This window comes from Lepidochelys kempii, chromosome 1 (assembly GCF_965140285.1).
Source record: "Lepidochelys kempii isolate rLepKem1 chromosome 1, rLepKem1.hap1, whole genome shotgun sequence".
NCBI classification, from domain to species: domain Eukaryota; kingdom Metazoa; phylum Chordata; order Testudines; family Cheloniidae; genus Lepidochelys; species Lepidochelys kempii.
Window position 1 is genome coordinate 3,142,287 of NC_136380.1, and position 12,611 is coordinate 3,154,897.

Sequence of the window (12,611 nt, forward strand, 5' to 3'; positions counted from 1 at the left end):
AGGTGTGGGTGCTAAACCTCTGGGCTGTGGGATATTCTGAGGGTGCAAACACACAGACGCACATGCAAACACACACGGAACTACATGAGTGCACAAACACACACACACACACACGGACACACACACACACGGACGCACATGCACACAGACATGGACCAATTCTCTCACACACACACACACACAAAATATATTCCTGACCTTCACGGCCCCATTCAGGAGGCGTGATCTGAGAACCCCTAACCGATCAGGTCTGCTGGGAAGATAGGTGGGTCAGGGAGCAGAGCCTTGAAGGAATAGGGCGTTAGGGCGTAACTTGAACATAGACGAATTCCCCAGTTTGTCACACTGACACAGCACAGCAATTCCAGGAAAAGATATAATATCACTCTGACAACCATGTAAGTGATTCAGGGAAGGGGGCCCATCACCATATCACCAGCCACCTCTGCATGGAGCTCGGTCTGAGAGCCAGAACACCAGGAGAAAAAAATAGATTCCTTAATGAGTACAGGGCTGGAGCAGCCTGTCCCGGATCTGTTTGGTCCTCACCCCGTAGATGATGGGGTTTAGCATGGGGGGCATCAAGAGGTACACATTGGCAATGAGAACGTGGAAGTGCAGGGGCACATTCTGGGCAAATCTGTACATGAGGGAGAAGAAGAGATTTGGGATGTAAAAGACTAAGATGGCACAGAGGTGGGAGATACAGGTCTCAAAAGTCTTGAGCCGGTCATCCTTTGTGGGGAGGCTGAAGATGACTCTGAGGATCTGGGTATAGGACAGGGAAATAAAACTCACATCCAGACCAATCAAACAGAATACCACAAAGAGACCATAATAACTACTGGCACGGGTGTCGGCACAGGCCATGTTCACCACAGCCATGTGGGCGCAGTACGGCTGGGGGATGATGTTGGTTTTGCAATATGGCCACTGCCTCACTAGGAAGGGAAAGGGCAATGCAAGCATGCCACCCCGCAGCATCATGGCCAGGCCGATCTTGGCCACAACAGAGTTTGTCAGGATGGCGGAATGTCTCAGGGGATGGCAGATGGCCACGTAGCGATCAAAAGCCATGGCCACGAAGATCCCAGACTCCATCACTGAGAAACAGTGAAGGAAGTACAGCTGGGCGAGGCAGACAATGAAATTGATCTCCCTGGAATTGAACCAGTATATTGCCAGCATTTTGGGCATGATGGTCGTAGATATGACCAGGTCAGTGATGGCCAGCATGAAAAGAAAATAGTACATGGGCCCATGGAGACTCGACTCTGTCTTCACAATGAACAGGATGGTGAAGTTCCCCAAGACGGCTATGGCATACATGGCACAGAAGGGGATGGAGATCCAGACATGGGCTGCCTCCAGGCCAGAAACACCCAGCAGGATGAAGGTGGAGGGGTTGGTGAAGTCAGTTGTGTTGGAACCTGACATGGAGTAGAGGAGAAGGTGTTCTACTCTGAGGCAGAACGGTGTCTCCTGCATGTACATATGTTCCCCTGGCTTCCTGTATGTGCCCAGACTCTATGGTGATGGTAGTAGTACAAATTCCGGGATGGAGAGACAACGTTAATATGAGATACAACATACGCTATTGAAGGCTGTTCTCATGGGTGAGGCAGATTGGTCGCTCTTCACAACCTGAAAAATTATATTTTCATCATTCAGATAAATGAATTATGAACAACTGACTCTACTAATGCCAATTCCATAGTTTATGGGGCTTCTTGCATCAATAATTCCTACATTTCATGGTCTGAGAAAACTTAATAGGCACCAGGAGTAAACATGAATGTGGATACTGGTTATCCATCATCGTTCCTTAATGCAATGAAAGCCAGGCTAACAAGTCCATGCTCTAGGGAGTTCTGCATTCACCTGATTGCTCAAAATCTGACAGTGGGGAAAAAACAAACCATTGCCAAGATATGTGCCAAGTGAAAATATTCCAACTGGAACATACCTCAGGGGAAAGACCTGGGAGTCATTGATAGCAGCTCCATGGAAATACCTGCTTGTGCACAGCAGCGGCCAAAACAAAGACAATGTTTGGCTGCCAAAGGAATGGGATGAAGAATAACCTGCTCTGACTATGAACTCAGTTTTGGTTACCCAGTCTCTCTAAAAGGGTTACCATATGCAGACAGATTGAAAAGTCTGTGACTGTTTAATATAGAGAAGAGACAAAGAAGGGGGCATATGATAGAGGAGAGCCTTATTGCTTCAAATGGGTTAATTCCCCACAGCAAAACTGATTGGGAGGAAAAAATTAGACAGAAAAACGGGAATGAAAATTGGGAGTTCTTTCAGAAGAGTTCATTAGATATTCAAAAAGTCACGATTCCATAGTCAAGAAAATACAGAACTTTGGACAAACCTCGGTTCAGTGGCAAACCGAAGGCAGCAATGTTAATCTTTCAGAAAAAGGAGATGTGTTCCAAAAAAAAATTTGTTCTGCATTTGTAAAGAAGCAGTTTAATTTCATCCTTTAATGGGAGAATGTGTATATGGTTGATCAAAGGAATGATGTGCATGCAATGGACTTTGATTTCTCTGAGGCATTTGATTTAGAAGGGGAAAACATCCTGATTAAAAAAAGAACACTGTAGAATATCAATCGAGCACATGTAAAATTGACTTAAAACTGCCTAACTGACAGATCCCAGAAAGCAGTTGTCAATGGGCCATTGTCAGCAAATTTTGATGTTTTAGTGGGGTTCTTCAGGGATCAGTCCTATGCCTGATCCTATTCAATATTTTCATCAATGATCTGGAAGCAAATAGAAAACCACTGCAGATAAAATTTGTGTACGACCCAAAGATTGGCAGAATGGTTACAATAAAGAGGCCAGGGCAGGCATACTGATTGATCTGGTGTGTTTTGTTGAGCTGGGCCTATGCAAAGAAAATGTTTTAATACAGTCATATGCAAAGTGATCGTCTCTGAACAGGGAATGCAGACCTGACCCACACACTAGGGCACTGTATTAAGGAATGTGGGGACCCTGAAAAGGATTTAGGGGTCCCTGTGGGCAACCAACTCATCGTGAGCTCCCAGTGCGATGATGCAGCCAAAAGGGCTGATGCGATCCTCGTATGCATAAACAAGGGAGTCGTGAGTTTGAGCAGGGGAAGGATTTTATCTCTGCACAAGGAGAAATTCACTCGTCGAACCACAGAGTCCATATTTCAAAAGGGATGTTGAAAAATTGAAGAGGTGCAGAAAAGAGCCACAAAATTATTGGAGGAAGGAGAAAATGTTGGACAGAGAAAGACTTAAAGAACTTCATTTATTCATCTTAAATAATAATAACGGGCTCTGTAATCTATCAGAGAAAGGCAGAGCAAGAACCAATGGCTGGAAGCTGGGGTGATTAACCATTGGAACAAACTGCGATAGGAAGTGGTGGATTCTCCAACTCCCCATGTCTGCAGATCCAAACTGGATCCTTTTCTAGAAGATCTGTTTGAGGGATTCTCTACGCTTAGAAAGCTACAGTGGCATTTCCGTAGTGATTCAGTGTAGATACTAACACTGACGGCTGGGGTTCTCCCATCAGTGTATGTAATCCACTTCCCTGAGAAGTGCTAGCTAGGTTGTGGGAAGACTTCATGGTGTCTACTCAGGGGTTAGGTTGATATAACTACATCTCTCAGAGCTTTGAATTCTTTCTGATGCTTCAAAAAAAAGGCAAATGCAATGTTAGATTGTATTAGCGGAGGTATAAAATGTAAGTCACAGTAGGATATAGTACCGCTCTATTCAGCACTGGTTAGGCCTTAGTTAGAGTGGTGAGTCCAATTTGGCACTCTGTATAGAAAGGATGTAGATTACCTGGAGAGGATCCAGAGGTGAATGACAAAGATGATCAACGGGAGGAAATACAAGCCATATGAGCAAAGGCAGAAGGAACCAGGCATGTTTACTTTCAAAACGATGAGATTAAGTGGGGGTCATGATAGCAGTCTTCAAATAGTTGGAAGGCTGCCATAAAAAGCTGGAGGAAAGTTGTCCTATTTTGCCACAGAGGGCAGGAGAAGAGGCAATAGGTTCAAACTACAGCATAGCAGATTTAGATGAAATATCTGGAAAAAAATTTGTAACTGTAAGAATAAGAGAACAATTGAACAGATGCCTAGGGAGGTTGTGGAAGTTCCTTCACTGGAGGTTTTCTAAAGGAGAAGGGAAAGTCATCTGTCTGGAATGGTTTAGTCATAATAAATATTGCATCAGGCAGGGGGTTAGACTAGATGACCCTTGAGGGCCCTTATCCTATGGCTCTGTGATTCTACAATGTAATCTAGTGAGGAGCAGGACTTAGTCAAACACAGATCATGGAGATGAATACTGGGGAAACTGGGTAAAATTTAATAGCATGTGTTATGCAAGAGGACAGATTGGATGATTTAATGGTTCCTTCTGATGCATCCAATGAAGTGAGCTGTAGCTCATGAAAGCTTGTGCTCTAATAAATGTGTTAGTCTCTAAGGTGCCACAAGTCCTCCTTTTCTTGTTATGGATACAGACTGACACGGCTGCTACTCTGAAACCTTCTGACCTTGAACACTGTGAATCTATCAATTAAGAAACTAGATCAGGCAATAATGTTTACTGTACCTCATAACATGAGCAAGGGAACATTCAATTACATTTAACATATAACAGTGAGAAAAGAAAATTCTTAACAGAATCCATATTTAACCTGTGGAACTTATTGGCACTGACATATTAGGTTGAAGTGTTTAGCTGAATGGGATTCACAAATGGGGAAACTTTGGGGAAAAGGGGAGCCTATAGAGGAAGCAGCGGCTCCACCTGAACCAAAATGGAACCAGATTGCTGGCACTTTACATTAAAAAGGTCACAGAGCAGTTTTGAAACTAAGGGTTGGGGGAAGCCGACAGGTGAAGAGGAACACATGGTTCAGACAGAGACATCACGAAGGGGAGGCTCTATTAATGGAGATTCTCTAAGTCCTAATGAGGACGAGATGATGGAAAATGATAAAATACAGGTAGGATCTGATGAGAAACAATGAAATGAAAAAGTGTCCCATTCAACTACATCATGTAATGGCAGACAGCTAAAAGGACTCCAGATTTTAAAGTGCTTCTATACCAATGCTAAAATTCTAAATAATTAAATGGGTGAACTAGAGTGCCTCATATTGAGGAAATGGTAACAAAAATGAATAGGGGTATGGAAGCACTTCTGTGTGATGAGAGATTAATAAAATTGGGACTTTTCAGCTTGGAAAAGACATGACTAAGGGAGGACATGCCTGAGGGCTGTAAAATCATGACTGGTGTAGAGAAAGTCGATAAGGAAGTGCCATTTACTCCTTCTTATAATACATGAACTAGGGGTGACCAAATGAAATTAATAGGCAGCAGGCTTAAAACAAATCAAAGGAAGTATTTCTTCCCACAACACACAGTCTGTGGAACTCCTTGCCAGAGGATGTTGTGAAGGCCAAGACCATAACAGGGTTCAAAAAAGAACTAGATAAATTCATGGAGGATAGGTCCATCAATGGCAATTAGCCAGGATGTGCAGGAAGGTGACCCTAGCCGCTGTTTGCAAGAGGCTGGGAATGAGCAAAGGGGATGGATCACTTAATGATTCTCTGTTCTGTTCATTCCCTCTGGGGCACCTGGCACTGGCCACTGTCGGAAGAGAGGAGACTGGGCTCGATGGACCTTTGGTCTGACCAAGTATGGCTATTCGTATGTTCTTATTTTTTTCTGGATTGGCCATTGTAGGTGGTGATGGTGGCACGACTTTTAGTTAGGGCAGCCTGGCATGTTCAATTTGAAGACCTTATTTTCAGTTGCTTATAAGTTTGCCAAACTGTCACTGTTTGGACTAAAAAATTCCCATACTGGGTTTCTGCTTCAAGTTTGAAAGTTTCAGGCACAACAGTTCAGCTGACTTCATTAATAAATCTCTGAGAAAACATGTCTTGCCCATGTTGAAAAAATTGTTTAATTGTTCCAGTGAGGAGTGCTATCACCTCCATGCTTTCCAGCAAATTAAAGTCAGGTAACAGCTCCCCTCCCTGTCACTCATTAACAGCCAAGCCCTGAAATGCAAGAGGAGGAGGTCACACTGTCTGTGTGTTAACACACTTCTCGCTCCTGAGGTCTTTTCTCAGTTCTACCTGCAAGGAGACTTTTGCCTCGGTGGGGTCTTAGCAAACTATGGGCCATGGCCTCCAAATTTGGCCTTGTATCAGACATCTACTGTCACCTTTCATGCTGAAGGATCCACAGTGTCACTGAAATACAGACACATTGGGGCTGGAGGTCATCAGCTTGGGGTGGAGGGTGCAGCAAAGAGGGATAATTTGCCAGGGAAACTGGAGCAAATTCACCACCTACGTCCAGAGACCTGGGATGTTTAATGGCTGTGCAGAGCAGAAAAGGATGACAGACCTAATCTCTATCCCATCCCACCCAAGTTCTACTGGGTTTGTCAGAGAGGTGAGCTCCTCAGCAGGAGATGGGTACCTGTGAATCCTCAGAAGGAAGTGTCTGCCCTGGGAATTCCCCTCAGGTAGTCGTGTCCCACAAATTTCTCACCCCAGCATCTGCAGGAGAATCCCACGCTGAGAGCTGACAAAGAGGTGTGCACTGTTTATAATATAGTTCTGTGTAATCCCTGCAGGGTTCACTCAGCCTCTAGGGGAGAAGCGGCGTCTGAATGGAAACAGGCTGGACACCAGAGGCATGCTAGCCAATATTTCTTTTTCCATGTCTGTGCTTCTGTGTTCTTTATCCTGTTATTGGAGTAAACAATAATTAAGGGACCTTCCCTAAGGGAGATGAGAACTCTTGGGCTCTGTGTTGAGTGAGAGAGGAATTGGCTACTCTGTGCATTTGTGTATATTTAAAAAATATAGTTGATTACTAAGAAAACTAGGGATAATGCCTAGATCTGCATAGGGCCTGACACCCTGTAAATGCCCAGCTGGCATGAGTAGTAGTAGACAGAGAGACCGAGAGATAGATAAGTGACGGGAGACCTGAGCACTTTCTGCAGGCACACCCTATCAAAAGCTTTGCTAAAGTCAAGGAATAACACGTCCAGTGCTTTCCCCCATCCACAGAGCCAGTTATCTCATCATATTTCTCATGGCAATGGAATTATAAGTTTTGTACTAAGTATGTCTTCGGAGATATCATTCTAAAAGTCTTAATCTGCTAAATATTAATAGCTCCTTGCTATCAACGTATGTGACATTATGAAATCTTGCTATGTGTGACATGAGGCTGGGAACACTCCAAAGCAGGCATTTGGCATGACAATAGAGTAGCCAGACAGTATTAATTTCTGTAATTTACATCTATCCAGGGAAGAATCCACTAACATAGGAATCTGAATAAGGAAGCCTCCTCAGAGGGAGCATGGATACAATGGAGAAAGTTTGGCCAATGGGAGTGGACCTCCCATGTTACATGCACAGACTTTCCAGCAGGCTGGAAGAAACTATAAAAGATGCGGAGTGACATCCTCACTTGTCTTCACTCCCCCACAGCTCGACACTGAAAGAATGTCTGGAAAACAAAGGATTTTGAATGGGGAAGGGGAACCAGGCTGTAAGGCAGATGCACCCTGTGCTTCAGGAATGTGTGAGCCCACTTGTATCATCAGTCAGGGTGAGAGATTGCTCATTCGAATCCTAAGTAATGTGTTCAAGTCTTAGATTTGTTTCCTTTTATTCTATTTAAAGTTAATCACACTTCCCTGGGTTCAGCTCTGGCGGCTACAGTCTTAAGTTCAACAGAGTCATCTCAGGTTTCAGAGTAGCAGCCGTGTTAGTGTGTATTCGCAAAAAGAAAAGGAGGACTTCTGGCACCTTAGAGACTAACCAATTTATTTGAGCATAAGCTTTCCTGAGCTACAGCTCACTTCATCAGATGCATTCAGTGGCGTCATCTCAGTTTGTTTTAGATCCAGAGCCCATAGGAATACAGTAACCACAAGCAAACAACACAGACAATTACAAGAGCATTTATCTTTTAGTAATTTTATTAAAGATACCAATCCAATCATGAACGCAACAGCATATATAATTCCAAACACGTACATGTACCGTGGACTAACTGTAACTATAGACACACTCACATCCTCCTAGGTGGTGTTACAGTGTGTCGGCCCTCTCAAAGTCTCTTGGCCCTTGCGTGGAGTGATTGTCAGTACGGGTTTCTGCTGGAGTATCCCAAAGGGAGCTGAATTTGCTATTCTTGGGCACCCCTTTTTATACAGTGATTTTGACTAGACCTACTTCTATGCCTGTACATGCTGCCATTGTCCCTCTCTTTCTTATTGGTCGGCCCCTGGAGTCATGAGGGACCCCGGATTCCACAGGTGGCGTAAGGTGATGCGCCACCTTCGCTTTGCGGTTAAGGCACGTGTTACGGACAGCGTTGCAGCAATCTTGTGTTTAATTCTAAGCTTTTCTGAATTTGCTTTTGCAGTGTCACCAGAATTTTAGGGCATGAGGTCACTCCTGGGCCATTTCTTGTATCTAAGGCCTAAAATAGTTAAGCTAGGTCTTGCTGGTTTTAGCCTACAGTTTCCTTGTGTTTCAGCTTGTCTGATTTCTCACCTAGTTCCATTAAATATTGCTCATTCTTCTGTCTTACTTAATCTTATACTTCTAGAATTCCGTAAATCAATTTTGATTAGCATATAGTGAGTACACCGAATATAACGTGTTGATTAATTAAGTACCAGACAATAAATGAATTCTAAACTAAACTGATTGGCTACACTGGGTGTGAGTTATCTTATTATCAAATGATGATTAGATACAAAGTGCCCTGTCACATACCTATGACAACATATAGCAATGGTTAAAGTGAATATCAACAATCAATTGATAATCAAATCTTATATATAACTGAAAATTTATGCCTAAAAGATTATATGTAAATTAATTTTACCCACACACCATTATTTTGCATTATTACTAGGGCTTAGTTCCTTCTTTTGGGACTCTTTCAATTGTTGAAGTAATTACCCCTCTGCATTGTGGTACGTGACTGTAATCATAGGGTGCCTCTTGAATTTGAGGTGGACTTATGTTCTGTATTTCCTCTTAAGTCTGAACATCTTTATACCCTTCTCTAATATTGTGCCTGGCTGTTGCTGGTGTTGTGACAGTTCATAGACTCATAGAAGATTCGGGTTGGAAGGGACCTCAGGAGATCGGGTTGGAAGGGACCTCGTCCAACCCCCTGCTCAAAGGAGGACCAATCCCCAACTAAATCATCCCAGCCAGGGCTCTGTGAAGCCAGGCCTTAAAAAACTCTAAGGAAGGAAATTCCACCACCTCCCTTGGTAACCCATTCCCGGGGGATATGTTCATAGTGACTTTCCCCTGGAAGGTATTTTGAAGATATTTTAATAAAAGATGCTACAGGGTATGATGATAGTCACAGATGAGAATTAAAGATCGGTGATCCATTGGCGATAGCCTCATATACCTGAAAAAACTGAGGTTTCTTTCCAGTGCTTCACCACCCTCCTAGTGAAAAAGTTTTCTAAAACCCAACCTAAACCTCCACAACTGCAACTTGAGATAGAATCAGTTGATCACATAGGTAAGGGAATAAGAAATATACGTGGTAAGGGGTTAGCCCATTATGTACATATTGTTTTAATTTTTCCTCCCATACACCATGAATAGCCATTGCTCCACCTTTCACTGAGCTTCAACACCTGGTTCTGTTTTCCTATGATCCATATGGAATTCCATCACTGACTGGTAAAGAGTGAGTTTCTCTTGGGATATATATTTTACATTCCCCCCCACCCCACCCCCGCCCCAGATTTCTTCAGTAAGGAAAAGATTTTTTTTCTCCAGTCTACATAAGACTTTTGGTTATCTCTCAATGTTACATGTAATCCTAGTCTATACAAACCCGACATATGAGTTTGTACCTTACATTGTTAGAGTTAAGAAGCTATGGTAGTGGGCATAGGTAATTTCCAAATTGCATCCACCTTTTGCTGTGCAGGTGATTGACCTCCTTGAGACAATGTGATACCTAAAAAGGAAATTTCTGGAACCATTAGTCATACTTTTGTTGGATTACACTTTAATCCTGTGTCCTTGATTATTTGAAAAAGTTCATTTAGACACTCCAGGTGTTTCTCTTTAATTTCTGTTGCTAAATAAATGTCTACACATTGCAATAGAACAGATGGTTTAGAAAACCTTGACAAAATTAATTTTATTTGCCTATGGGAAATGGCTGAGCTCTTATCTACCCCTTAAGGTCAGACTTGAAATGTAAACTGAATCCCATCTACTGTGAAAGCTAATGTTGACTTTCCTTAGACACATGGTGGAAAACCATTTTGCTTTGGGATTGATAGATTTAATCAGGTCAGGCTTTTTGGATACAACAGCTAAACAAGCTAGAGTCACTTGATTCAACTTTCGGTAGTCAATAGTAAGACACCATGACCCATTTGGTTTTTGTACTGGCCAGATTGGAGAGTTGCATACTGTTATACACTCATCAATGATTCCCTGCTGAAGCAATGATTCAGTGTTTTTAGCAATATGAGGTGAGGCCTAAAAAATTGGAAAATTTGCCATTCCTTGGAATGTCTGAAATGGCTCCCTTGCAAGCCACAGGGGTGTGGTCTCGGCCAAAAAGGTGGTGCAATTACCAGCAATTAGAATGGTGGCAACTTTATGACTTGTGCAAATACCGATTCCCTAATTTGCCACACTAGCTCAGCATAGTAAGGTTAGGAAAGGATTTAATGTCTCTCTGACTGTCCAGCACCATGTCACCTGCCAGCTCCGCATGGAGGTCTGAGAGCCAGAGCACCAGGAGAAAAAAATTAGGTTCTGTTATGAGTAAAGATCCGGAGCAGCCTGTCCCGGATCAGTTTGGTCCCCACTCCGTAGATGATGGGATTTAGCATGGGGGGCATCAAGAGGTAAACGTTGGCAATGAGAATGTGGAAATGCAGGGGCACATTCTGGCCAAACCGGTACATGAGGGAGAGGAAGAGACTTGGTATGTAAAAGGCTAAGATGGCACAGAGGTGGGAGATGCATGTCCCAAAAGTCTTGATCCGGGCATCCTTTGTGGGGAGGCTAAAGATGGCTCTGAGGATCTGGGTGTAGGACAGGGCAATAAAAATCACATCCAGACCAATCACACACAATACCACAAAAAGGCCATAGTAACTACTGATGCGGGTGTCAGCACAGGCCAGCTTCACCACGGCTATATGTGCGCAGTACGGCTGGGGGATGATGTTGGTTCTGCAATATGGCCACTGCCTCAACAGGAAGGGATATGGCAGTATGACCATTCCACTTCTCAGCATCATGGCCAGTCCAATCTTGGCCACTACGGAGTTTGTCAGGATGGTGGAATGTCTCAGGGGATGGCAGATGGCCACATAGCGATCCAGAGCCATGGCTACGAAGATCCCAGACTCCATCATTGTGAAGCAGTGAAAGAAGTACAGCTGGATGAGGCAGGCAGTGAAATCAATCTCTCTGGAATTCAACCAGTATATTGCTAGCATTTTGGGCACAATGGATGTAGATACAACCAGGTCGGTGAAGGCCAGCATGCAAAGGAAATAGTACATGGGCCCATGGAGACTCGGCTCTGTCTTCATGGTGACCAGGATGGTGAAGTTTCCCAAGATGGCTATGATGTACATGGTGCAGAATGGGATGGAGATCCAGACGTGGGAAGCCTCCAGGCCAGGAATGCCCAGCAGGATGAAGGTGGAGGGGTTTGTGAAGTCGGTGGTGTTGGAATCTGACATGGAGTAGGGGAAAAGGTGTCCAACACTGAGGCAGAACGGTGTCTCCTGCATGTACTGTATGTTCCTCTGGCTTCCTGTATGTGCCCCGGCTCTAGGGTGATGGTGGCCGTACAAATGCCTGGGTGGAGAGACAGAGTTAATCTGAGACACTACATACACAACTGGAGGCTGTTCTCCCGGGTGAGGCAGATTGGTCGCTCCTCACACACTGAAAAATGACACTTTCAATGTTCAGAGAAATGAATTATGAACAGCAGACCCCTCTAATGCCAATTCCATATTTTATGGGGCTCTTGGCATCAGTAATTCCTACACGTCATGGTCTGGGAAACCTTAATAGGCATCAGCAGGAGACATGATTGTCAATACTGGTTATTCATCATTGTTCCTGTCAAGAGTGAATCCCAACTCTGTCACTCCAAGTGCAGAAGTGGGGCCTGTAAGGATTTTAAATATTAATACTTGCATTAAGGCTTAAGGCTTGTATTAAACTCCCAAGGTTTCACATTCTCTCCAATGTTGGCTTGGTAAACACTGCCATCACCCAAATGCAAAAAAAAATAAATAAATAAAAAATCTTTGAACCCAGGAAGGAGTACTTGGGAATTCCTCCCTGTGGGGTACCATCAAGCCTTTTACACACACACACACACGCCACCACCATGGTAGAGCTGAGAAAGAAAACAAAGGAATTTAGCTGTCGCTACCAGCTCATCAAACAACATGCACAAACATCTTAGGACAACCAAAATCCAATCCTGTTCGTAAAAAAAGTAAATTTTACTAAAAAACAAAA

At 43.6% G+C, this 12,611-nt stretch overlaps 2 protein-coding genes across 2 annotated transcripts; both read right to left on the reverse strand.

The window, feature by feature from the left end:
* Window positions 1–498: 498 nt before the first annotated feature.
* LOC140914135 (olfactory receptor 52R1-like) lies at window positions 499–1,488 on the reverse strand. Its single transcript, XM_073351318.1, has one exon. It carries the CDS (start codon window positions 1,486–1,488, stop codon window positions 499–501), a length of 990 nt encoding a protein of 329 aa, XP_073207419.1.
* A 9,379-nt stretch (window positions 1,489–10,867) lies between these two features.
* On the reverse strand, window positions 10,868–11,866 carry LOC140914182 (olfactory receptor 52R1-like). The gene has a single exon (XM_073351458.2). It carries the CDS (start codon window positions 11,864–11,866, stop codon window positions 10,868–10,870), a length of 999 nt encoding a protein of 332 aa, XP_073207559.2.
* Window positions 11,867–12,611: the final 745 nt, after the last annotated feature.